Here is a 24,259-nt window from a genome sequence, read left to right on the forward strand (position 1 = left end):
GTTGTAAGCATGATATCCAAAGCAAAGACTGTTTTGTCATCTTCGTGTTCAGATCGCTCAGTTGTACTGACATAGTTGCAAAAGGATTTCGTATCAATCTATGCCCACTGTTAGCTTGAGAGCTCAGTTCCGGAAAGTAAATTAATAGTTTTTCTCCAAAGTTAGTCAAGCTGTGCATCGTGCAAGGAATGAGAACTTTCACCACCAACTGGCCCACTTCTCTCTGACAGTCTTCTGAAAGAAAGGGACAGACAGAAACACTGCCTTCCGTAAAGACATTGACCTCAAACGGAGTTTTCCCAGGACTGCTTAGATTTTATCCTTCTTCTCTCCGTTGGAGGCTCGATTCTGTAATATTTAGGTGATTAAAATGAACTGCGAGAAACACTAACTTCACTAGTGAAACAGGATCACAGAAATAATTCAAATAAAAAGATTTGGAATCTTGTTTTAATGTTCTTAAAATTCAGCTTCAAGTTCCAGAATTCGTCAATATCTCTCCTTTGGAAAGCTACCAAATCTGAGGAGAATCTGATGATTCTGAACAGTCGTTTGCAACACTTTATTTGACTTCAGAGCTTCGATCACTTTCTTTAAGCACGTCTTTCAGATCAGAAGGTAAAACTGTGGCAGCCAGAGCCTGTTGGTGGAGAAAGCACTGTGTCCACGATACATTTGGCCTTACTGATTTAACTTCACGACGAGCCCGCTTCTCCTGTCAGAGACGGCTTTACCACTTTCAGTACAAATGGCGATACATTTTTTCCAATCTCGCAGTTGCATGTCATACAAACACCAGCCAGTAGTGGTGGCAGGAAGTGCGTTACAAAATATTATCTCCTGTGATTCTTTTATCTGCTTCAAACTGCACAAATTGCACAAACTGTGCACGGTCTGAAACATCAGTAGATTCATCAAACTGCAAAACAATGTGTGGGCTACTCGTAAAGTTTTTGACTAATCGTTCTCGAATGTCAGAGGTCACAGTATACGTTTTAGGACATTTGCCTCTTGCTTGCCTAACACAGTTTCAAACATATCCGGGGCTGCTAGCAAAATAAGATTCTCAGAATGTGTGTGTGCAGCTTCCCTGTCAGAAAGCATGTCGGTAAGAAATACAGCAGTGAGAAAGTATGAAATACTGAGATCATGCCTGAAGTTAATAAGTGAGTAGTGAGACAACTGTTGCATAGTTAAATGTATTAGCATATACAGTGAGATAGTGACTCAATACAATGTGAGTGGGAGAAAAGTAAGAATTTGTGGTGTTAAAGTAACTGGAATAAATAATAGCCGATTATTTGCCCCCCTAGTTTAAACGACTACCGTTAACACCTAAAGTAGAAATTATAAACATCAAATGTGGATTATAACTGACAGTTTGATCTGTAGAATCAGAACTTGTAATTGAGATATAATAGAAATGAAAACCTGTTGGTGTTAAGAGAACAGTTTCCTGTATTGTGGCTGTCTGACATCAGTAACAAAATGATAGCACGCCTCAGCTAACTGGAAGAGAGGATTCTCTACGAATTGCTAAGAGTTCACCAGTTGACGGTTCGGTGTTGTCTTATTGGAATCTGTCCGAAATGTCAGAAGATTCACAGTCTGGGTGCCACAGCAACCCCGTAGCAGTGTTTGCCATTAAGTCACCCCCAACTCTTGTAGCAGATTGTCTGTCCACTGTGTGAGGCAGCTCCTACAAGACTTGCAGAAATAGCTGTTAAAAGCAGAGCAATGCACATACCAAGTGTCAAGTCATTCTTTCTGTAAATAACTAGAGAGATTGGGACAGTTACTATCTCCATTTCGAAAGACATCGTGATTGAGCAATCCTACTCTGTAGAAAGAAGTTGGGGAATGAGGTCTACACACCTTCTGAGGACATGTTGTCCAAAATCAGGGTGCTGCAACAGTATGGGAAATCTGGAAAGTTGTGCTGTTGGGAAGAGTTTTACGCAGACAGGATATTGTGACATGGTAATGGATCACTGGTGGACGACATTTACCGACTCTTGTTGTACAGGTCTGCACGTGCGTCGTAAGAGTGTGGAGGGTGCCGTGTAAGGTGGGCTCGGTGGCGCAGTGTTTCAGGACCTTCCGCCATGTCGGCAGCTGCTGAGGTTCAGAGGACGGCGGCCGTGGACCTGGGCGCCCTGCTGGACGCGGGCGACGGCGCGGTCGTGACGCTGGTGGCGGGAGAGACGCGGCTGGCGGCGCACCGCGCGGTCCTGGAAGAGAGGAGCCCCGTGTTCCGAGCCATGTTCCAGCACGACACGCTGGAGGCCAGCTGCGGCGAGGTCAGAATCGCGGACGTGGAGGGCCCCGTCCTCAGTCAGCTGCTGTCTTACATGTACACCCTGCAGGCCCCCCAGCTGACCGACACGGCCCGGGAGCTGTTGACGGCAGCCGACAAATACGGCCTGTCCGCCCTGAAGGCCGCCTGCGAACAGCAGGTGGCGGCGCAGCTGCAGGTGGAGACGGCGGCGGCTGCCGCTGTGCTGGCGGTGAGGCACTCGTGCCCCAGCCTAACTGCGGCCGCCGTCCACTTCATAAGGGCCCACGACTATAAAGTAATGGCGACGCAGGGCTGGGCAGATGCTATGCGTAGCTGCCCTGAGCATCTGATTGAAGTCAGTCGGCTGCTCGGTGAACCACCAGCAGAACCCAGGTGAGCACGGGGCAGGATGTTGTTCTATGTCTACCACTAACATATATATATGTGTGTGTGTGTGTGTGTGTGTGTGTGTGTGTGTGTGTGTGTGTGTGTGTGTGTGTGCGAGTGGATTTCTGAGACTAAAATATTTGTCAGCGTATCAGCTAAGATGTATCAGTGCTGTACAGTACCTTTGCATGGAATGCCATTCGCTGACAGCTCACGATGCCGTAATTCTCTTGTCACGACTGGTTTATTACAGCTCCACATTGAACTCTTTTTGTCAGCAGTTACGTCAAGTAAAGAAATCAGACACTCTCAGATACTTCCATTCTCTCCTGCTCCAGTTTCCCCACAGTCCCATGTTCACTACCATACAGTGCTGTGCTCAAACGTACATTCTCGCAAATTTCTTCCTCACATTAACGCCCATGTTTGATACTAGTAGACTTCTCTCGGCCAGAAATGCCATTTTTACCTGTGCTACTCTGCTTTTGATGTTCTCCTTCCTCCATCTGTTATTTTGCTGCCTAGTTAGCAGAACTCCTTAACCTCAATTACTTTGTGACCATCAACCCTGATGTTAAGTTTCTCGCTGTTCTCATTTCTGCTACTTCCCGTTACTTCCGTTTTTATTCAATTTCATCTCGAACCATATTCCGTATTCATTAGCTTCTTCATTCCATTCCCTGTAATTCTTCCCCACTTTCATTGAGGAAAGCAATCTCATCAGCAGTTCTTATCATTAATGTCGTTTCATCCTGATTGCTTCTTCGATGTGTAGACTAAACAGTACGAGAGAAAGACTACATCCCTCTTTTACACACATTTTAATCCGAGCACTTCGTTATTCGTTTCCCAGTCTTATTGTTCCCTCTTCGTTGTTGTAAATATTGCATCTCTCCTGTATTTCCCAAAGCTTACCCCTAATTTCCTCAGAGTTTCATACATCTTGCTCAATTTGACACTGTCGAATGCTTTTTCCAGGTCGGCAAATCCTATGAACGTGGCTTGATTTTTCTTCAGTCGTGCTTCCATTATCAACAGCATATCAAAATTGTCCCTCTGATGCTTTTAACTTTCCTGAACCGACATCTGACAGAACTTCAATATCCTGTTCCAGTCTTATATACCGGGTGGTCAAAAAGTCAGTATAAATTTGAAAACTTAATAAACCACGGAATAATGTAGATAGAGAGATAAAAATTGACACACATGCTTGGAATGACATGGTGTTTTACTAGAACAAAAAAAAAACAGACGCTTGAAAGATCACTTGCGCATGTCGTTTGGTGATGATCATGTGCTCAGCCACCACTTTCGTCATGCTTGGCCTCCCAGGTCCCCAGACCTCAGACCGTGCGATTATTGGCTTTGGGGTTACCTGAAGTCATAAGTGTATCGTGATTGACCGACATCCGTAGGGATGCTGAAAGACCACATCCGACGAGAATGCCTCACCATATCTCCGGACATGCTTTACACTCCTGTTCACAACATAATTCCTCGACTACAGCTATTGCTGAGGAATTATGGTGGACATATTGGGCATTTCCTGTAAAAATCATCATCTTTGCTTTGTCTTACTTTGTTGTGCTAATTATTGCTATTCTGATCAGATGAAGCGTCATCTGTTGGACATTTTCTGAACTTTTGTATCTTTTTGGTTCTAAAAAAGCCCCATGTCATTCGAAGCATGTGTGTCAATTTGTACCTCTGTATCTTCATTATTCCGTGATTTATTCAGTTTTTAAATTTATATTGACTTTTTGATCACCCGGTATATTATTCTTGTCAGTAACTTGGATGCATGTGCTGTTAAGCTGATGGTGCGATAATTCTCATACTTGTCTTGATCTTTTTCTGAAAGTCAGATGGTATATCACCAGACTTGTACATTCCACATTTGAACGTGAGTAGTTATTTTGTTACCATTTCTCCAATGATATTAGAAATTCTGATGGAATGTTATTTATCCCTTCTGCCTTATTTGATATTGAATTTTCCATAGCTCTTTCAAATTCTCACTCTAGTACTGGATCACCTATCTCTTCCATGTCAACTAATGTTTCTTCTTCTATTACGGCATCAGCCAAGTCTTTCACATCATACAAGCATTCAGTGTATTCTTTCCCTCTGTCTGCCATCTCCTCTGCATTTAACAATGGAATTTAGGTTCCACTCTTAATGTTACCCCCTTTGCTTTTAATTTCACCAAAGTTTGTTCTGACTTTCCTGCTATGCTGAGCCAATGCTTCCAACAATCATTTCTTTTGCGATTTCTTCACCTTTTTCTGTGGCTATATGGCCTTAGCTTCCACACACTTCCTATTTATTTCATTCTTAAGTGAGTAGCACGTCTGTATTCCTGAATTTCCCTGAACATCTATGTACTTCCTACTTTCGTCAACTGAAGCATTTCTTCGGTTACCCATGGTTTCTTTACAGTTAGCTTCTTTGTACCTATGTTTTTCTTTCCAGCTTCTGTGATGGTTTTTAGAGATATAAACTCCTCTTCAACCATGTACCTAGTGATCTGTTCATTATCACAGTATCTATAGCCTCAGAGAACTGAAAGCACTCTTCGTCCCTTAGTACTACTATATTCCACTTCTTTGCACACTGATTCTTCCTTGCTAGTCTCTTAAACTTCAGGCTACGCTTCATCACTACTAAATTGTGATCTGCTTCTGGGTATGCCTTACAGTTCAGTATCTACTTCCAGTATCTCTACGTGACGACGATGCTATGTAACTGAAATCTCCCCACATCTAACGTCCTTTTCCAAATGTACCTCCTCCTCTTGTGATTCCTAAACAAAGTATTCTCTATTGCTAGCTCAAATTATTGTACAACTCAACTAGTGTTTCGCCTCTCTCATTCCTGATACCAAGTCTATATTCTCCTGTAATCCTTTCTTCTTCTGTTTCCTTTGCTGACTATTAGATTTTCATCTTCCTTTACATACTGAATTACCTGTTTAGTATCCTCACATAGTTTTTCTATATCTTCATCAACTTGCGATGTCTGCACGTTTACCTGAACTATCGTTGTCGGTGCTGGTGTTGGTTCGCTGTCGATTCTGTTGGGAAGAACCCTATCACTGAAATGTTCACAGTAGCTCACTGTCTGCCCTAACCTCCTACTCATAATGGATCCTACTCCTGTTGCGCCATTTTCTGCTGCTGTTGATAGTACCCTATTCTCGTCTGGCCAGAAGTCCTTGCCTTCTTTCCATTTCACTTCAATGACCACAACCATATGCAGACTGAGCATTAGCATTTTCCTTTTACACTACTAGCCATTAAAATTGCTACACCACGAAGATGACGTGCTACAGATGCGAAATTTAACCGACACGAAGAAGATGCTGTGATATGCAAATGATTAGCTTTTCAGAGCATTCACACAAGGTTTGCGCCTGTGGCGACACCTACAACGTGCTGATAACGAGGAAAGTTTCCAACCGATTTCTCGTACACAAACAGCAGTTGACCGGCATTGCCTAATAAAACGTTGTTGTGATGCCTCCTGTAAGGAAGAGAAATGCGTGCCATCACGTTTCCGACTTTGATAAAGGTCGGATTGTAGCCTATCGCGATCGCGTGATGGTATGGGCTGGCATTGGTTACACGTCTCGGTCACCTCTTGTTCACATTGACGGCACTTTGAACAGTGGACGTTACATTGCAGATGTGTTACGACCCGTGGCTCTACCCTTCATTCGATCACTGTGAAACCCTACATTTCAGCAGGATAATGCACGACTGCATGTTGCAGGTCCTGTACGGGCCCTTCTGGACACAGAAAATGTTAGAGTGTTGCCCTGGCCAGCACATTCTCCAGAACTCTCAGCAATTGAAAACGTCTGGTAATGGTGGCCAAGCAACTGGCTTGTCACAATACGCCAGTCACTACTCTTGATGAAATGTGGTATCGTGTTGAAGCTGCATGGGCAGCTGTACCTGTACACGCCATCAGAGATCTGTTTGACTCAATGCCGAGGCGTATCAAGGCCATCACTGCGGCCAGTGGTGGTTGTTCTGGGTACTGATTTCTCGGGATCTATGCAGCCAAATTGCGTGAAAACGTAATCACATGTCAGTTCTAGTATAATATATTTGTCCAATGAATAGCCGTTTATCATATGCATTTCTTCTTGGTGTAGCAATTTTAATGGGAAGTAGTGTATTATTTTCCAGCTTTACTACCACATTCTAACTCCTCACGTTCCACGTCTGGACTCATAATGTCATCCCTTGGTTGGTTATTCAATCTTTTTGTCAGGTCATGTCACTCTTGGCAGTCTCTCCCAGGTATCTGAATGGCGAGTAGTCGGGAAGCTCTTGGCAGGATCGTCATGATACGTGTTCAGTTACAGGCCACATGTCGTGTTGATACTCTTCGCGTACCTTTAATGAAGTGGTTTCCATTTCCTTCTGCATCCTCATGCCACTCATGATTGCTGAATCTTCCACTAACCTAAACGGCAAGGCAGGGCCCTGATCCTCCGTGATCCCCTCCGCCCACTCTGACAAGGCTGTTGGCTGAATGAGGGTGACCTTTTATGCCGGGAGCCTTTGGCTGCCAATGCTGATGATTTTTATTCACAATGTGAATGGCGGGGTTCGAGCCCAGGACCGAGGACGACAATACCTCTAGACGACGGGCTCCAAACAGCAGGGTAATGATTCCCAGTCAGACGTCCAGGCGCCACGCGGGGTAGCAGTGCGGTCTGAGGCACCTCGTCACGGTCTGCGGGGCTTCCCCCTCACCCCCTTCCTGTTGGAGGTTGGAGTCCTCCCTTGGGCATAGGTGTGTGTGTGTTGTCCTTAGTGAAAGTCAGTTTAAGTTAAAGTAGTGCGTAAGCGTAGGGACGGATGACCTCAGCAGTTGGATCCCACAACATCTTTCCTAAAATTTACAAATTTTTTTACAGCCGTCCAGTACAGAAGGTGCTGTGAGCACAGGGGCTCCTCATGCACATTGTGATTGAACAACAAGAGAACAATCCAGTCAGCACGACAGCATGGTCACACACAGTGGTGGGCCTTACAGTCACATTGTCTTCTCGTCTCTGTTCAGCCATCACCCGCAATATGTGCCATGCCTTTCCTCCTAGGAAACACACAGGTACTGGTTACCTCACTGTACTGGATGCTGGAGGAGCAGGCGGCAAATCTCTGCCCTCCAGTCACGTCTGTAATCGTCTCTGGTGCTGCCGGAGGCCGTCCAGTGGAATGCACCAGTTTGCTCCTACTGGGATACGCCAGGTTACGTTGCCTATGGACCTGTTTGAGTCTGAAGCATCTTCTACAATGTCAGTACTGGTGTGATGCTTAGACCCCACTCCTATTCGTTAGTCTCTGTCTCTCAGATACGTATGCTTCATACAAGGCTGTCTCCTTTGTTTTTCAAATTTTTTGGAATGTGTATGCAATACTCTACAGATTATTTGACAAGTTGTAAACATTGCCTGTGAGGCAATGTTGCCTGTACTGCCTGACCCACGTTTTCTTGTAACAGCAGCCTGTAGTGTAATCTTCTCAATCTCAGTCTTTCTTGTCCAGTTTGAAACGGAGGATAATGTTTGAGTCAGAAACACACAACCCTTGCTGTCTTTTCAAGAAATCGAATTATAGAGACATTACATGCCTGTATGATTTTGTCTGCTTAACTGAGAAGCAAATTTTGAAACTACTCATTGTAACGTTTGCAGTATAGCTGTTGTAGTTCCTGGCCATCGCCTTCTTCATTCCCTCAGGCGTCAAACGTATTGCATGGTAGTTATCCACTGTTCATCAAAATATCAGCCTATCAAACAACTCCTGTATGTAAGTTGGTACCAGATTATATCTTCTCTATCTCCTCCCCCCCTTCTCTCTCTCTCTCTCTCTCTCTCTCTCTCTCTCTCTCTCTCTCTCTCTCTCTCTGTCTGTCTTCAGTGACATCACTGAGCCTCCATACATTAGGTTTCAACCAACCTCACAAGCCAGCCGACTTGAACTGCTTGCCAGGTTGTGCCCGACAGGTGTTGTGTGAGTGAGGCAGAGCTGCTGGCCCCTGCGGCCGGGCTCTTGTGTCCAGTTCGGTGTCCGCCGCCTCCAGCCACGCCTCTTGTTTTCCAGCGCGCCGGCCGCCCCCGCCGCCCGGCCGCCCAGCGGCAGCAGCCGGACCACCGCCACCGCCCCCGCCGCCCGCCGATCTCCCCCGCCGCCCGACAGGGCCGCTGTCTCACGCCTGCGGTGAGTCGCCGCTGCAAGTCCGCGACTTGTACACTCACACCAACACTTACTGCCATGTCAACCAAACGTTATACTAACGAAGAATTCGAATTTCATATAGTTTTTGAAATGTTAGATGGCGCCCAGGTTACAGTTATCAGGAAAAACGATTTCCTTGCTTAACGGTGTGTTTAGTGTAGTTGCCACTTTCGATGGTCTTTATGCGTGTTACAAACTACTCGTGAAGGAAATGGGTGTGAAGCCAGGGTTTCAGTGCATCGGCATTCACGTTACCTAGAGGATGCATTAATGAATTGTTGCGTATACAGGTGTATGCACAGGCCCAAAAGAAAAGAAAAAACAGTGATAAAGTAAGAGTAAGCAGAATTGGAAGTAAGAGGGCTCAAAACCGGCTGTTAACAGCAGAGGGTGTTGATACGGCTTGTTTCGTGCGTGTCCTCAAATATTTTTCGAATTTGCTTGAGATGACTTTCCTGGATGGATACTTTCGTGTTGTAGGGCTTATTCTGAGGCGTCAAGTGATCACCAGTTCAGTACTGGAGGGCACTGTGGAGGGTAAATGTCGAAGAGGGAGACCAAGAGATGAGTACACTAAGCAGATTGAGGAGGATGTAGGTTGCAGTAGGGACTGGGATAGAGTAGCATGGAGAACTGCATCAAACCAGTCTCTGGACTGAAGACCACAACAACACAACTTTCGTATGTAGCAGCCACTGATGATCTTAATGCAAATTAAAGCTGTGGGAGTAGCGTTTAGAAATGAAGAAATTCAGAAAACATCAGCCACAATGAAATTTGGAGTCAGGGGTGAAGGCACGCTCAGGTGGGGTGACGGCTGCGGTGCCCATCGACGATAGGCGGGAAACGAGGTCAGCTCTGCTGTGGGCGTGGCAGGGTGGAGGCGTGTGCAGCACTGCACACCCCGCACGTCTTAAACCACGCCCTGCAGCTGGTGGCATCTGCCGGGCGTCCCGAGCACAGTATCTCCGGTCAGCGCAGAGCAATTTTTCCTTAACAACTTCCTAATATTCATCTCGCTTGTTCAGAATCAGCGACCGATGCTAGTGGACATACATAGTTGGCTTTATACAAAAGTATGCCTTACAGCCAACCGAAAGGTTTACAAGATGACTTCACTGAGGCTCCACTGACATAGCTGTTTTTGAACTTGAAGAAGGTGCTTGATGTACCAGAATAACATCTGCACAGGACTAGGACTAGCAACATTGCGACTATTCAGCATGCCATTTGAAACTGATCAGAGCAGAATGCAGCAAGACGCAATAGAATAGAGGAGTGTCCTAAGTTTCAAGTGCGAAAGTAGGTGCATAATAAATATTGTAGCTTAAATATATGCTCTTTAAAAAACACATTGCTCCCCCTATACGGAGATTCACGGATTTCGTGGCTTGGCTACATATTGTGCTCAGCTGTAGACACGTACAGCATGTGGATCTACTTGTGATCGAACCACCGGCCTCCTATTGTTACAATCCAGTTTCGTTATTCTATTAGTGCAGCGAGGGTTGCATCGTTCTGTCTACCGGAACCGTCTGTGATAACGTCTCGGTGTTGCACCGCCCAGAACCCTACCAGGCTGCCTTACTGATTTGGTTTTTTCTCCTAGTTCACTATATTATAACGACGGTTTATTTTCATACATTGACACGTTTGTCGGATATATAGCGATTGTCAGCTGCCATTGATGGAAACACAGCCTGACTGTGTGCCACTCCCACCTGCATAGCTCCACAAACGTGCGAACTTCAGGTACATTAACTTCTTACACAGGAAACAGCCTCTTCACGCTCTGTACAGTATCACTGTGGGCAACTGGCAAAACAGCACCACGGAATAACAATTCGGACTGCAGAGGAGTGAAGCTCAGCTTACACACCAATAGTGAAAGCTACTCAGAGCTACTACTGGATTTACACTACTATTATTGTCGAGGGTGAAACTAATGAGAGTAATTAGGGGCTCCACCGCAAACTGGATCGTCCCAGTGGCAGGGCGTGGCCAGGGTTTAACGTGGCGTGAGCGGCCACTTGCATTTTGTAGGCTGGTGGGTGCAACTGTCAGGCCGTGTCCTGCCTGCCCCTCGCTGATGCTGCAGGCAAGTTTCAATGACAGTGTGTTCAGGTTTGGAGTTGAGAATATTTGGTGCATCAGTGAAACAAGACAGCAAATCCAGTGAGCAACTGCAAACACTGTATTCCCCATTAACTGACACCACAGTTCTGAGCCAATGTGGTACACTGCTGCTGGCCGCTGATGTTTGACGTTCCAGTAAGTCTCTGGAGTTAGCTCCCTGCCCCAGTCAGAGAAAGTGATGGTCGAACCAAGCCCTGACACCTTCACGGATCAGACTGCTCGCTGGACAGCATATATGCCGAGAGCCGATGTCTGTCGTTCTTGTGGCTGCAGTCTCCTGACCTCTTAAGAAAAATGATGTCGAGGTCCTCTGCACACGAACACATGTCTGAAGGAAGAGGCACAGTGACAACAACAGCTGTTAAGAAGATACAGTCAACAACACAGGCAAGGAATTATCGTCTTCATCCTCCAGCACCTGGCAATGACTTTCAGTCAGAGTATCCTCCCCTGCACGGTGATTGATGTGTTGTTGTGTACATAGTTCCGCGTAGTCAGCGAGTACACAACTTTACCACTAGAGCGCGCCTCACTAAGCACAACAGCGCAGGTGCAACGCTCGCCCGCCTCCGCACTATGAGATGGCGCTGCCTTAGAGACGGACCAAATTCTGCTTACGCCGATCCATGTATTAATGTGTAACGCAGCCAATGAGATTGCTGCTAACACAGAACCTTTTCTCCTCGCGGATCACACTCGCGCAGTGATACCTGAACGCTCGAGGTATTATAACGAGTGTACAGACCTCCGATTAGTCAGTCTGCATTAGTCTGTAGTCAAGTTTCAGTCTGCGCCTAGGAAGATTATCATATTCCTGTACATAGCCATGAAGGACACTTTGTCAAGTATCAGTGATATGTGAGAATAAGATTAACGTACCAAGACCAAAGGAACTTCAGATTGTCAGTTGTAAACAGCATCAAGAATCAAGTTACGTAATGCCTATGATTTTTATTATTTTAATAAATGTGTGTGAAAATTAATAAAGTTCTGTTTAAAGTTGGTCACTGTCAATCTGCTACTCTATGCGTGCAAGTGGCATTTCTATCATCCGACCTAACGGCAGAAGATAAACACGCCACGATAAGACCACGAGACATATTGCTGACACTCGCCTACTTCGTTACAGCGACAAGTCAAATAATCTGACGGTGTGTGTACCGAAGGTCTTAACAGTACCCACACCACATGTGTGTACACGAGTGCAGACTGTGATGGAGTAACAATGACATTTGGGAGTTCGGGCCTGGCCGTGAGTCGTGCACGGATAGTCGAAATGGTTAAGGCGAGCGCTCGCGCAAAGAGAGAAATCCGGGGCCGAGTCCTGCTCCGGCACAAATCTTCATTGCCTTCCGTCCCTCACAGAGCTGACGGTTGTCCGTATTCTCGACTGTGAGTACATTTCAAGCTCTTCACAACGGCTGCGGCCACTACAGTTTTATTTTACTTTATTTATTTTTTTATTTGGTATGCGTATTCCATAGATCCGTACGTGCGAGTGATTCGCCTGGATGTGGAACGTGTCAATACAATTGTACAAATACAATTAATGCTACAGAATAATAATATAATACAATGATATAGATATTAATAAGTATCACTTTTTCTCATTTACAAGCTGTCATTTAACTAGTATAGCTATTCTCAATATAACATTATAACTATAGCATTAACACTATAACATAATATTGTATCGTCCATCTAATAACTAAGAGACTAAATACATCTATTATTAAGGGAGGTCATTACCTCTGGAAAAGAACTCATCTAACAAGTACAGTGGATGGTCAAGCAGGTATTTTTTTAACATACCTTTGAACAGCGTTTCATTTTCTCTTGTACATTTAATATAATTAGGCAATGCGTTAAGTCTTTATAGCAGCATACTTTACTCCCTTCTGTACAAGTGTTAAATTTTTTAGTTCAACATGTAGATCACCTTTACCTCTAGTATTGTAGTTATGGTATGAACAAATTGTTTCATACTGAGCATAGTCTTTATTAACTACATTCATCACAGAGTATATGTACTGACATGTTGTGGTCAGAATACCTAACTGTGTAAAAAGTTTTCTACAATAGGTTTGTGGAGGAACCCCACACATGATTCTGACAGCTCTCTTCTGAGCAGTTAAGATTTTTTTTTTGAGGCTGGTGAATTACTCCAGAATATTATGCTGTAACTCATTAATGAGTGAAAGTACCCAAAGTAAGCTGATTTTAAAATATTCATGTCCCCAAAATGAGTAATGATTCTTAGAGCAAAAGTTGCTGATGAAAACCTTTCCGGAGTAAGGGACACATGCTGTTCCCAGTTGAGCCTACTGTCAATGTGAACCCCCAGGAATTTAGTGGAGTGCACCTGTTCTAGTTCCTGATTGTCATGAGCAATTACTATATTTTGTAGAGTTTTATTTTTTGTGTGGAACTGTATAAATTTAGTTTTTTTTTAATATTAACTGAAAGAGAATTAATTGAAAACCAAGCTGTCACATCTCTGAGTATATCATTAACATCAGTCTCCAGATCAGCAGTAGACTTACCATCTACGACAATGCTTGTATCTTCAGCAAACATTGTGAATTCACAATTTTTACTAATGGACAGGGGTAAATCATTAACATATATTAAAAACAGCAAGGGTCCAAGGACAGATCCCTGGGGAACTCCATGCTGAATTTTGCCCCATTCAGAATCCACTAGATTAGAAGATCCTTTGTTGCAGCCATTTAGAACCACCTTCTGTTTCCTGTCTTCAAGATCTGATTTTAGCCATTTACCTATAGGCCCTTTGATTCCGTAATGATAGGTCTTCTCCAAGAGTATCTTGTGGTTTATGCAATCAAAGGCCTTGGAAATATCACAGAAGACACCAACTGGTGACTTCTTACTATTAATAGACTCCAAGACATCATTTGTGAGTGAATATATGGCATGCTCTGTGGAAACCCCTTTTTGAAAACCAAGCTGTCTGTGGTTAATAATATTAAGTTTATCAAGATGTGCCACAATCTTGTTATACAGTGCCTTTTCAAGAACCTCTGAAAATGTTATTAAGAGAGAGACAGGACGATAATTTTTGACATCTGTAGCATCGCCAGACTTGAAAAGAGGTCTCACGATGGCATATTTCATTCTCTGTGGAACAACTCCCTCATAAAGAGACGTGTTGCAAATGTGAGCAAGTACTAGACTTACATCATTACTGCAGGCTTTCAACAGTTTACTGGAGATGTTATGTATAATGTATACCTGAAGATCATTTGCTTTTCAATGAGTGAATTATTTTTTTTATTTCATTAACAGTTATGGGTGTTACATTTATATCATTAAAACATTGTGGGAGGTTAAGTTTCAGAATATCTGCAGCTTCCCTTAGGTCACCACTGCAACCTATTTGAGAGGTGACACTTAGAAAGTGGTTGTTAAATGTGTCTGCTATCTGTTTAATATCAGTTATTTCCAAATCGTTAATTTTTAGAACGGCAGTTTTTCCATTGTCAGATGGTGCACTACCTGTTTCCCTCTTTATTACATTCCAAATCGTTCTAATTTTATTGTTTGAACAGTTAATTTCAGATTGTACGCACATACGTTTAGATTTTTTAATGACTTTAGTTAAGATTTTGCAGTATGTCCTATAATATTTCATCTGGAGGGGATTATTGGATTGTCTGGATATTATATACAGTTCTCTTTTTCTCTGTCATGATATTTTTATGCCCTTGGTGAGCCATGGTTTTTTGCTTGATTGCCTGTTCTGTAGTCTACAGACCTTTTTTGGAAAGACATATATACCTGATAATTCATCATTATGTTTTGTATTAACATCACTTCCAAGATAAACATACCTCCAGTGTCTCCCAAATGCATAATTTGAATTTTTGGATGTTTTCCTCATTCATGTTTCTAATGGTTTTCCACTGTGCACTAGCTTTGTTCTGATTTGTATTAAAGTTGTCAATTGTGAGTATTTGTCCATCATGATCAGAGAGACCATTTATGACTTTTTCAACTTTGATGTGATTAGTTTTACTCATATCTACAAAGATATTGTCTATTAGAGTGCTGGAAGTGGCAGTAGTTGTTGTGGGAAAACTGACAGTGGAGACAAGGTTGTAGGTATGCATTAAATTTGCAAACTCTGTCTTAGAAGATGAGCTTTCTAGGAAATCTTAAAGTCTCCATTCACTATAATATCTGGAATTTTTTTTTATGAGATACAATAGCACAGAATCTAATTGTTTCATGAATACTTTAAAATTACCAGATGGAGCCCTGTATACTCCTACGATTACCAGTTTCTTGTTAGCTTCTACTATTTCTGTGACACATGCCTCAAAGTCTTTCTCTACACAATATTTCTCTACATCTATTGTATTAAAGGACAGGCTGTTTTTCACATAAATAACTGCCCCACCTTTGCACAAAATGAGGTAGCTAAAACATAGTTTGGTATATTGAGCATTTCGATGCTGAAAGTGACATGGCGTTCTGTCAGACAGAGAATATGAGCACATTTTGCGCCTGTTGGTTCATCAATATTTACAATAAATTGGTCTAACTTACAGAGCAGGCTTTGAAAATTTTGGGGAAAACTTTTGAGCTTATTTATAATTACACGATTGGTTGTGGTGCTGCCACTGTTGGGACTGAGTTTTATTTCTTTTGACATACCAGTATTACAGGAACAGTTTTCTGCAGGGAAGAGGGAGCTGTTGTGCTGGTAACACCCACATTTGTTGTTGTTAACTACATTACTTACATTCTGATTGGAACCTTCCCCCTCCTGCCCCAGTACCATAAAAAATCCCCATTTGCAGCTGAGGACTTTCTTGATCTCAGGCACATCCTATGTGGAGCAGCTGCAGACACTAGTGTGTTCCTTTCTGCCATAGAGCATGGATCTCCTGCTGGTGCGGTTTCTACACTGCCAGCTTGTACACTTGATCCTGTGGGGGTTGGTGTTGCTGTTTCTGCTGTTGATGACTGTTCTTCCTCCTTAAATGCCGCTGCTTCACACGTTGGTAGTGGACTAACGTTTCCCACTTGAGTTGTAACTGCTGGTGCTGTCTCACTTTTATATAAAAGACATGTTTGTATTGATTCACATACAGGTGCTGCTGCGTATGAAGTCTTCCCTTCAGCTGTTCCATTAGGTTTGAAGGGGTATTTTGACGACACTGTCCGTATTTCTTCCAATGGTGCAGTTTCAATGGGCACAGGTGCTTTTAGAATGGTTGGAGGAGTGGTGTTTCTAAACAGTTTGAATGTTTCTGCTAATAGTGCTTCAGCGAGTACACGTTTTCCTAGCCGGTTCCTGTGCAGTCCATGTCGAGTAAAATGGTTTCTGTCTTCAGAATTACTGTCCAAAAACTTGACGTCCTTGAATGCTTTGCATTCTGTTTGTGAATTTGATTTCATTATTTACACATGAACTATTCATTAGGTCATGTCTATGTGGGATGCCAACGACGATTGCTTTTCTTGGCGAGATTCTTTGCAGTGCATTTCGCAATGCTGTGATTGCATTTTTCGACTCATTTTTAAAAACATCATTAGCTCCAGCAATAATTACACAAACGTCGTTTGGTTGAGGGCTTAAATCTTTAATTATTTGCTGGAAAGGAGCCCCGGGTTTTACTGTGGCAGTAACGGAAAATTTAGATTGCATATTCGGAGGAATAGTGGCTATATCTCGTCCATGGCTGTCTGCAAAGATACAAATTTTTGGTTTTGTCTCGTCTTCTCTCAATTTCATTTGTCGGTGTTTCTCTTGTGCAATGGGCACAAACGAGTTTTTCATAACTGTAGCAGATATTGGAGCACTTTGAATTTCAATAACGGTTTCTTTGAGAGTGTTGTAGTTTTCACTTTGTACATTTTTCACACAAGGATTAAAATCAACATTCAATGAATTAATTAACGATTTGATGTCATTCATATATTTTTTAGCTATTGCGAGTTGTTCTTTCAGCACATCAGAGATGAGTTCTTCAGTACCAGCATTATACATCTTGACTGCACTTTTTCGACCACTGCACTGAACAAAGCCACATACACAATTCGGATTTGACTTTTCTCTTCTTCATACACGATAGATGGATCCATATATGTGAGAAAGAGCACAATCGGATACCGCTATGAACACTGTTTTGGCAGAGTATGCACTTTAAACTAAATGTAATACGATTTTCTACGGCGCGATTTACTACTGCTTGCATACTCGACGCCATCTTGTGCAATTCTTCCTCGGACATGCGTGTCAGAAGGAACGTTGCGTCGTTCGTCTTAAAAGCACAGGCGCGGCAATATCGTGAGTGACAACACACTGGCGTGACAAACGTCGTGGGATGCCTCCTGGTAACGTGGCGGGCATCGCTTTGCTCGACGTAGTGTAGCAGCTGGACGTGGCGCGGGCGCAGCAAGTCATCATAGGTCGCCTGCACAGGTACTGAGACGTGCTGCCCCTGCAGCGAAAGTGCAGCCGGTGCCGGACTTTGTGCACTAACAGATGTCTCAATTATGTCCATAAATAGTCGGTGAGGTTCATATCGGGCGAGTTGGGTGGCTAAATCATTCGCTCGAGTTGTCCAGATCGCTACTCAAACCAGTCGCAAGTACTTGTCGCCCGGTGACAGGGCGCACTGCCGTCCACAAACATTGCGTCGTCGTTCGGGAACTCGAGGTCCTTCAGTCGCTCCAGGTGCCCCCAGAGTGGCCGACCTCAACTGATTCCCAGCCAGTGTTGGGTTCAGCTCGACCAGAGGAGCCAGTCCATTCCGTACAGACGCAGCCCTCGCCACTGCCGGGCCACCACGGGCCTGCACACTGCCTCGTCGACATCTCGCCTCCGGGGCTTCGCGGGGTCCGCCTCGCAGCCCAACCCCACCGCCAGCCCTCACCACCTGAACTCTGGACCCACCTGACCGGGCCACAGTTCTCCAGGCGCCTTGTCTCCAGCCACGGACCGCACAGAGGCGATGCAGGCGATGCCCCACTGTTCGTAAAGGAACTCGCGTCAGAAATCTGCTGCCGTAACGCATTAGCGCCAAATTTCTCAGCACAGCCCCAACGCATACGTTCGCCGTAATGTTCCACGTAGATTTCTGCGGTTATTTCACACAGTGCTGCTTGTCTGTTAGCACTGACGACTCTTTGCAAACGCCGCTGCACTCGGTCGTAAAGTGAAGGCAGTCGACCACTGCGTTCTCTGTGCTGACAGACAATACCTGAAATCTGGTATTTTTGTCGTACTCACATCACTGTGGATGTCGTAATATTGGAATCCGTAACGATTTCCAAAATGGAATGTTGCATGCCTTCAGCTTAAGGATGTTGATGAAATGTAGATACATCAATATCTTCTCCAAAAAATATTGATGTATATCAGCCATCATTTTCTGTCGATATATCAATACGTCGATATCAAAACGGCAATATCGACTGTGATACTTTTATTTTTATTATATTTCTTCACAATTTTCGATGAACATTTGAAGCTGCCTTTTTTTTCAAATTGTAGTGTGACATGATTCTTACCTTCAAGTGTGTAATAATCTTACTACTTTCTGAGCTTTAATCACGTCCAATCTTGCCCTTTGAGTGGTTGAATCAAGTATTTGTGGAAGAGAACAAAAATACCGATTGCACCGCGGCTGGGGGGGGGGGGGTTGAATGGAATGACAAGATTTACGATGTGAACAAACAAAACACCAATTTCCTTATAAAATAATTTTCAACGCAACTAGTGTGCTATTTTTGCACATCGAAATTCTTGAAAAACAGTTGCTGAAAATGAAGAACAAAAATCTAAATGACAAGCCGTGGGCGCAGACGTGTGAGGGGAAATGCTGACGTAATTGGCGGGCAGCGCTGCCAACGGAAAAAGCAGGATTTAACGTGGCTGCAGAATTTCGACGCTGCAGCTGGTCGGTCGCTGGCCTTTGCAGAAATGGAAAAGCAGGGAAGCCGGCATGAAGTGTTCCGGACAAACCCGCTGTGTGACGAAACACCACGATGGACCCATCAGGCGCCTTTTTCTGTTTCAGTTTTCAGTTAAATTTTTGTGATTTTGATTGGTAAGAACAAATATTCTAAGAAAGGATATTACAGTACCCTGCCACTGCAGAATAATACTGCAGCGACAAAACATGAACGACAGAAAAGAAACGAAAATAAAACTTAAATTTCGAAGGAAATGCGCCACATGCAACAACAAAACACAGTGCTCATACAAGCGTCTGCCAACAGCAAAGCATGTCGAAGTCTTTAGGAAGACTATGGAGAGCTGGATTACAACAAATTGCCTCCAATGAGCGTGACGTGACGACTGTTTGAATTGGATTCGTCTGAACAGGTGCGGGCCGCCTCTCGCGCATGCGCAGTTGAGTGGCGTGTGAGCAGTCAGTCCGTGCTCCCTGTTGTGGTTACAGAAGTGTGGCTGGGAGCCGCCATCTGACGCCGCCGCCCTTGGCAAATGCGGTGGACCCGGGGCTGGTGCAGAGAGCAGCCCCAGCTGTGGTGGGCGGGTGGGTCGCCTCCACGTGGCCTGTGTATACGTTCAGCGGTTTTACCGTTTCCTCTTCGTTTATTGCTCTCGGGTTACATTAAAACAAAACGGATTTTTGTCACCGGGAGCTATCAACTGAGTTACAATAAGTTCGCATAATCAAGGAAGGCTAAAGTATGTTACTAGTTTCAGATTTTATTTCCGCGTTCGACAGTCAAGCATTAATCGCCTTGCAGAAGAATAAAGTTATTTTTCAAGGTTCGCTAAAGAGATTTGGCTTTTATTAATCTTTTCCCCTGAGGCAGTCAGTTTATTTGAAACAGTGTTTAATTTCACACTATTGGCTAGTTTCAACTGTTTGCTGCGCATCGAGTGCACTTATGGTATTATACCGTAATAAAGAACCAAACATGATGTAATGCAGTACTGGTGCTGCAAGAAAATTTACATCGGAATCTCGACTTAGGAATGTGCACTTTAAGGCGAATTGTGCATTTTAGTGTGGTGCACGAAATACGGATGCTCTTGAAGTAATTCTCTGCTGTCTTGTTTCTTTTATGGCATAATGTAAGATCTTTCAGAGCTTCACACGTACGAACATGAGGGCTTCCTGCGTCATTGTAGCTGCGCAAGCGCGGTCACTCCTTCCACCTGGCGCTCTCTGTCAGCTGCTCAAACGAACCTCATATTTCTAACAGGTCGCGGGAAAATACTGAGAATGGTGGTTTCAAAAACGTACAGCGTAAAGTTCCTTTTACGCAAGATGAACTCTGTGCGAGAATGTACGATGAATTTATTAAATCACAGAGCGTTTGACTCTCATTTAAAAATCAACTCCTTGGTGACGAGCCATTTAGGGGAATTTAGAGTCCAGAAGATGAGACATTTGGGTCGTTATTAAAAGTTTTACAATCACTTTAGCGTGATGTGTCTCAAAGTGTAACACGCGCACAGATCATCAATACTGTATGTGCAGCCTTAGCTTCTCTTGCAGCTTATTAATCTTTGAGACCAATATTGTATGTGAATGCTGTGTATATTGATTTAAACCATCAACTTTTCTTATTTGTGTGTTGGCTTTACTTAAGAGTGATGTTGCTGTTGGCTGACTACATCGCGTGTCGTGTGCTGTCATCAGCTGGCGATATCACCTGACTTGAGCTGTGGCTGGCTTACAAAAGCTCACCGCAATCTCGACTTCAATGCATCGGAAAGTGACGTGCGGTGTTTGGTGGAATCCGAATTTATACCTCCATAATAGGAACATATGCACGACATCAAAGGTCTTTCATAAGTTTTTTTTCTCCGTTGAATTTCGTTTTCTAAAGTGCCGGGGAATTCTACGTCGGTATAACAATCAAAGAAGTGATGAGTTCTACAGCGGCAAGGAAGATTATAGTGTCACTTAACACGGAAAAAGTGTATTTCGATGCGGGAGAAAGTATATTTTTAACCGGGAGAAAAATCCGGGAATTTTTTTCCTTGTCAACGTATACACGCTGTTAGCTTGTTGATGTACAGAACATGTAGTAATATATCGATACTTGTACAGGTTCAAAACCAGCACTATATTTATAATGTACAACTGATACTTTTATACGCAGGAGTGTCCCGATATTTTGTCCGCCGACACACACTTTTTTCAAGAAATCGAGAGTCGATATCGACAGTTTAATAAATATCGATGTATTGGACACTCCATATTTTTAAAAATATCGACAATCCTGGTGTAGGGCCGACTGCCGTTCCGCAGCCGAAGTCTGTCAATTGCGGCGGTGCGGCCATCAGAGAAGACGGCGGCAGCCCTTGCAGGCGAGTCAGCCGAGTAGAGGGGGCAGCCCGGCCGACGCTCGGCCCTTCCTGCAGCTCGCGTGCGCCACGCCGCAGCCGCCTGCGTCTGCAGACACGGCTGTCGGCTCAGTCTAACATTCGACCTGGTCTCTGCCTGAAGGCACGCGGTTGCTTCCTGACGGTGAAACACCTGGTCTCAGGTCGAAATTAGAAACTACTCGCAATTGTACGTAGACGGAATACACTTTATTTAAACACTTTGAGCACAGTGAAATGTGTTCGACAGTCGCCGACAGGCGGTAGGGGGCGTCGCTTGTGAGGGTCGCCTGCAGACGGCGCAGCCTGCCCTGGCCGCCCTCTGCCCTGGACCCGGTACAGTGTGTCCGTCAAGTCGTGCGCCCTCTCCGCTCCACAGTGCTGTCCCGGCGACCCAGTCTGGCCACACAGCCTGGCGGCGCCCACTCCCACCTCAGCGACTGCCCTGTCCAGAAAAACACGACATTACGGAGTAAATTGCACCAACACGGGAACAGGAATCTAAGGTCAGCGTTCCGGTATCTGTTAGAAATATAAAAGCGGGTGCCTGATCGTGTGAATGCGTGTTCGTCTACAACTTCATCCAGACTTGGCGGATACATTCCGTCCGATACAGTTTTTAAACAACACATAGTGCAGCTGTACTGGAGAATTTAAGCCTTTCCTTTGATGCGGTCCGCTTAAACGCGACAATTCTTGCTACACGAGTAGTGCTCAGAAGTAACAGCGAACTCGCCATTTTGCGTTTTTTATAACTGAGATTCGCAAGACTTTTTTGTCGTTGTGTAGGTAAACATGTCTGAAAAGTTTCTGTACACCAGGAAAATGGGATATTTAGTCTGTTGTCACATCTTGGAAAGGTTATTGGTGTGTTAGTAGAATCGGCGATTATTTGTTTAATGTAAAAGTGGTTTATCGCGTTTGTATTACATTTGGCTATGCGAACGGAGTCAAATTCATCAACCTTTCAGAGACATTAGATTTTGCTTTTGTCGAATCTACTATCAGTACGGGAAGTGTTTACGACTGGTGTAAATGTTTCTTCCCAAGTCAACAGTTTGGTGCAGCACAAATTTCTGTCACAAGGTGAAACGGTCAGCAAGCAGTAAAACCTACAAACTCAACGACAGCGGCATGACGCAGTCCAAAAAAAACCTCTAGATTTGTGGCGGAACAGTTCATGATTTCTGCACTGCGATAACGCATCTGCTTAGAATTCGTTGCGTCTTCGTGATTGTTGGCTACAAACCATACTGTGGTGACGCCCTTGGCCGCACGATCACCCGATGTGAAATTTTATTCCTAAAAATTACGACGAACCGTAAAGGGCCGTCGTTTTCATAGACAGATGAGATTTGAAATGCATCGCTGAGAGAACTACAGGGTATCACAGCAAAACTTCCAGAATTGTATGAGGAAGCGGAACAAACACTGGAAGAATTCTATTCACATGTAATAAAGAATGTTTTGATGAAGACAACATTTATGTAGAGTAATACATAAACGCAGTAGTGGATCAAATAATCACGGCTCTCTCTTTCAATAATATTGTCCGTGTGGCGACCTACATTTTGTTAACAGACGAGGAAGTTGTATTTCTGTACTTAGAGATGTCATTAGTTGCCTGTGTTTCCTTCCCAAGTGTCGGAAGGGATTGCTGTAAAGGGAAACTAGCATTGGAGGTGTGTTTCTCTGAAGCTCAGAGATCTGTTACCAACAGGATGCTGAGGTCACAGGAGGTGACTCCTCGGAGTGAATTAGGAGAAAAAGTTAAAACAGCTGGTAATGAGATGCAGTGCACCAATTTTTAATGGGAAGTGGATGCAGATTTCGATAGTGGGATACTGGTATCTGTCTGTGATACGCAGGTTGATCTGTATCGTAGAGGGAAGATTTCTAGATTTGTAACTCGTGGCTGGGCAGAAGTGTATTCAGGACTGCTCGGAGTTTGGCGTCTGTGACTGTTTCTTTCATTCGGTGTGTGTGTGTGTGTGTGTGTGTGTGTGTGTGTGTGTGTGTGTGTGTGTGTGCGTGTGTGTGTAGTAGAGTGAGAGTGTCGATGTTTTGTGCAGGAGCCTCTCTCAACAGGAGAGAGGGAGGAGGCTGATAGAGGCGGCCAGGCAGGGCGCGGCGGAGCAGCTGCGCGAGTTACTGGCGGCGGGGGCGGATGTGGGGGCGAGGGAGGAGGGGTGGGGGGACGGCCGGACCGCCCTGCACTGGGCAGCAGCCGGGGGTCACGTGGCGGCGGCCAGCTGCCTCGTCGGCGCCGGCGCGGAGGTCGACTCCAGAAGCAGCAGGGAGCAGAGCACGCCCCTGCACTGGGCTGCAGATAACGGCCACGCTGGTGTGGTGCGGCTGCTGGTCGGCGCCTCTGCTGACCCCAACGCCAGGGATGGGCAGGGGCAGACGCCGCTGCACAGGGCGGCAGAGGAGGGCCACGCAGAGGCGGCGGCTGAGCTCCTCCTGGCGGGGGCGGACAGGGGGGCCCGGGATGAGCATGGCAGCACCCCCCTGGACCTCGCCAGGGAGTACGAAGAGCAGCAGCTGGTGGATATGCTGACACAACGCTGACATACGGCATTCAGGAAGCACAATCAGTTACACCATATGCGTTGGTCTTTCAAATAAAGAATACAAAATATCAATCCTTTGTTCATTTATTTGTACATACCATTTTGTGCTGTGTATGACAAATCCGGTAACACCGCGACAACGACGAGAGATACCTGTAAACTAACGTGAGGAGCCCTTCAGTCTGTAAAATACTTAACGATCAGTTTTTCCAAAAGGTGAGTAACAACTGAAAAACACTCCACTATTACTAAGCACCACTTGTCTCCTCCAAGATTGTCTTCCTCATGGTGT

The 24,259-nt window shown here is 44.6% G+C and overlaps 1 protein-coding gene across 1 annotated transcript; it reads left to right on the forward strand.

Annotated features, from left to right (window-relative positions):
- Nucleotides 1-1,102: 1,102 nt before the first annotated feature.
- LOC126213356 (CARD- and ANK-domain containing inflammasome adapter protein-like) lies at nt 1,103-23,990 on the forward strand. Its single transcript, XM_049941056.1, has 3 exons — nt 1,103-1,108; nt 2,457-2,671; nt 23,467-23,990. Exons 1-3 carry the CDS (start codon nt 1,103-1,105, stop codon nt 23,963-23,965), a joined length of 720 nt encoding a protein of 239 aa, XP_049797013.1. The 3' UTR covers nt 23,966-23,990.
- Nucleotides 23,991-24,259: the final 269 nt, after the last annotated feature.

Source organism: Schistocerca nitens, chromosome 11 (genome assembly GCF_023898315.1).
Source record: "Schistocerca nitens isolate TAMUIC-IGC-003100 chromosome 11, iqSchNite1.1, whole genome shotgun sequence".
NCBI classification, from domain to species: domain Eukaryota; kingdom Metazoa; phylum Arthropoda; class Insecta; order Orthoptera; family Acrididae; genus Schistocerca; species Schistocerca nitens.

What these genes read in the sequence shown, in the direction of transcription:
- LOC126213356 (XM_049941056.1), top strand. An exon ending in GAACCACCAGCAGAACCCAG is followed by an intron (nt 2,672 to 23,466) that starts GTGAGCACGGGG and finishes TGTTTTGTGCAG; the next exon opens with GAGCCTCTCTCAACAGGAGA.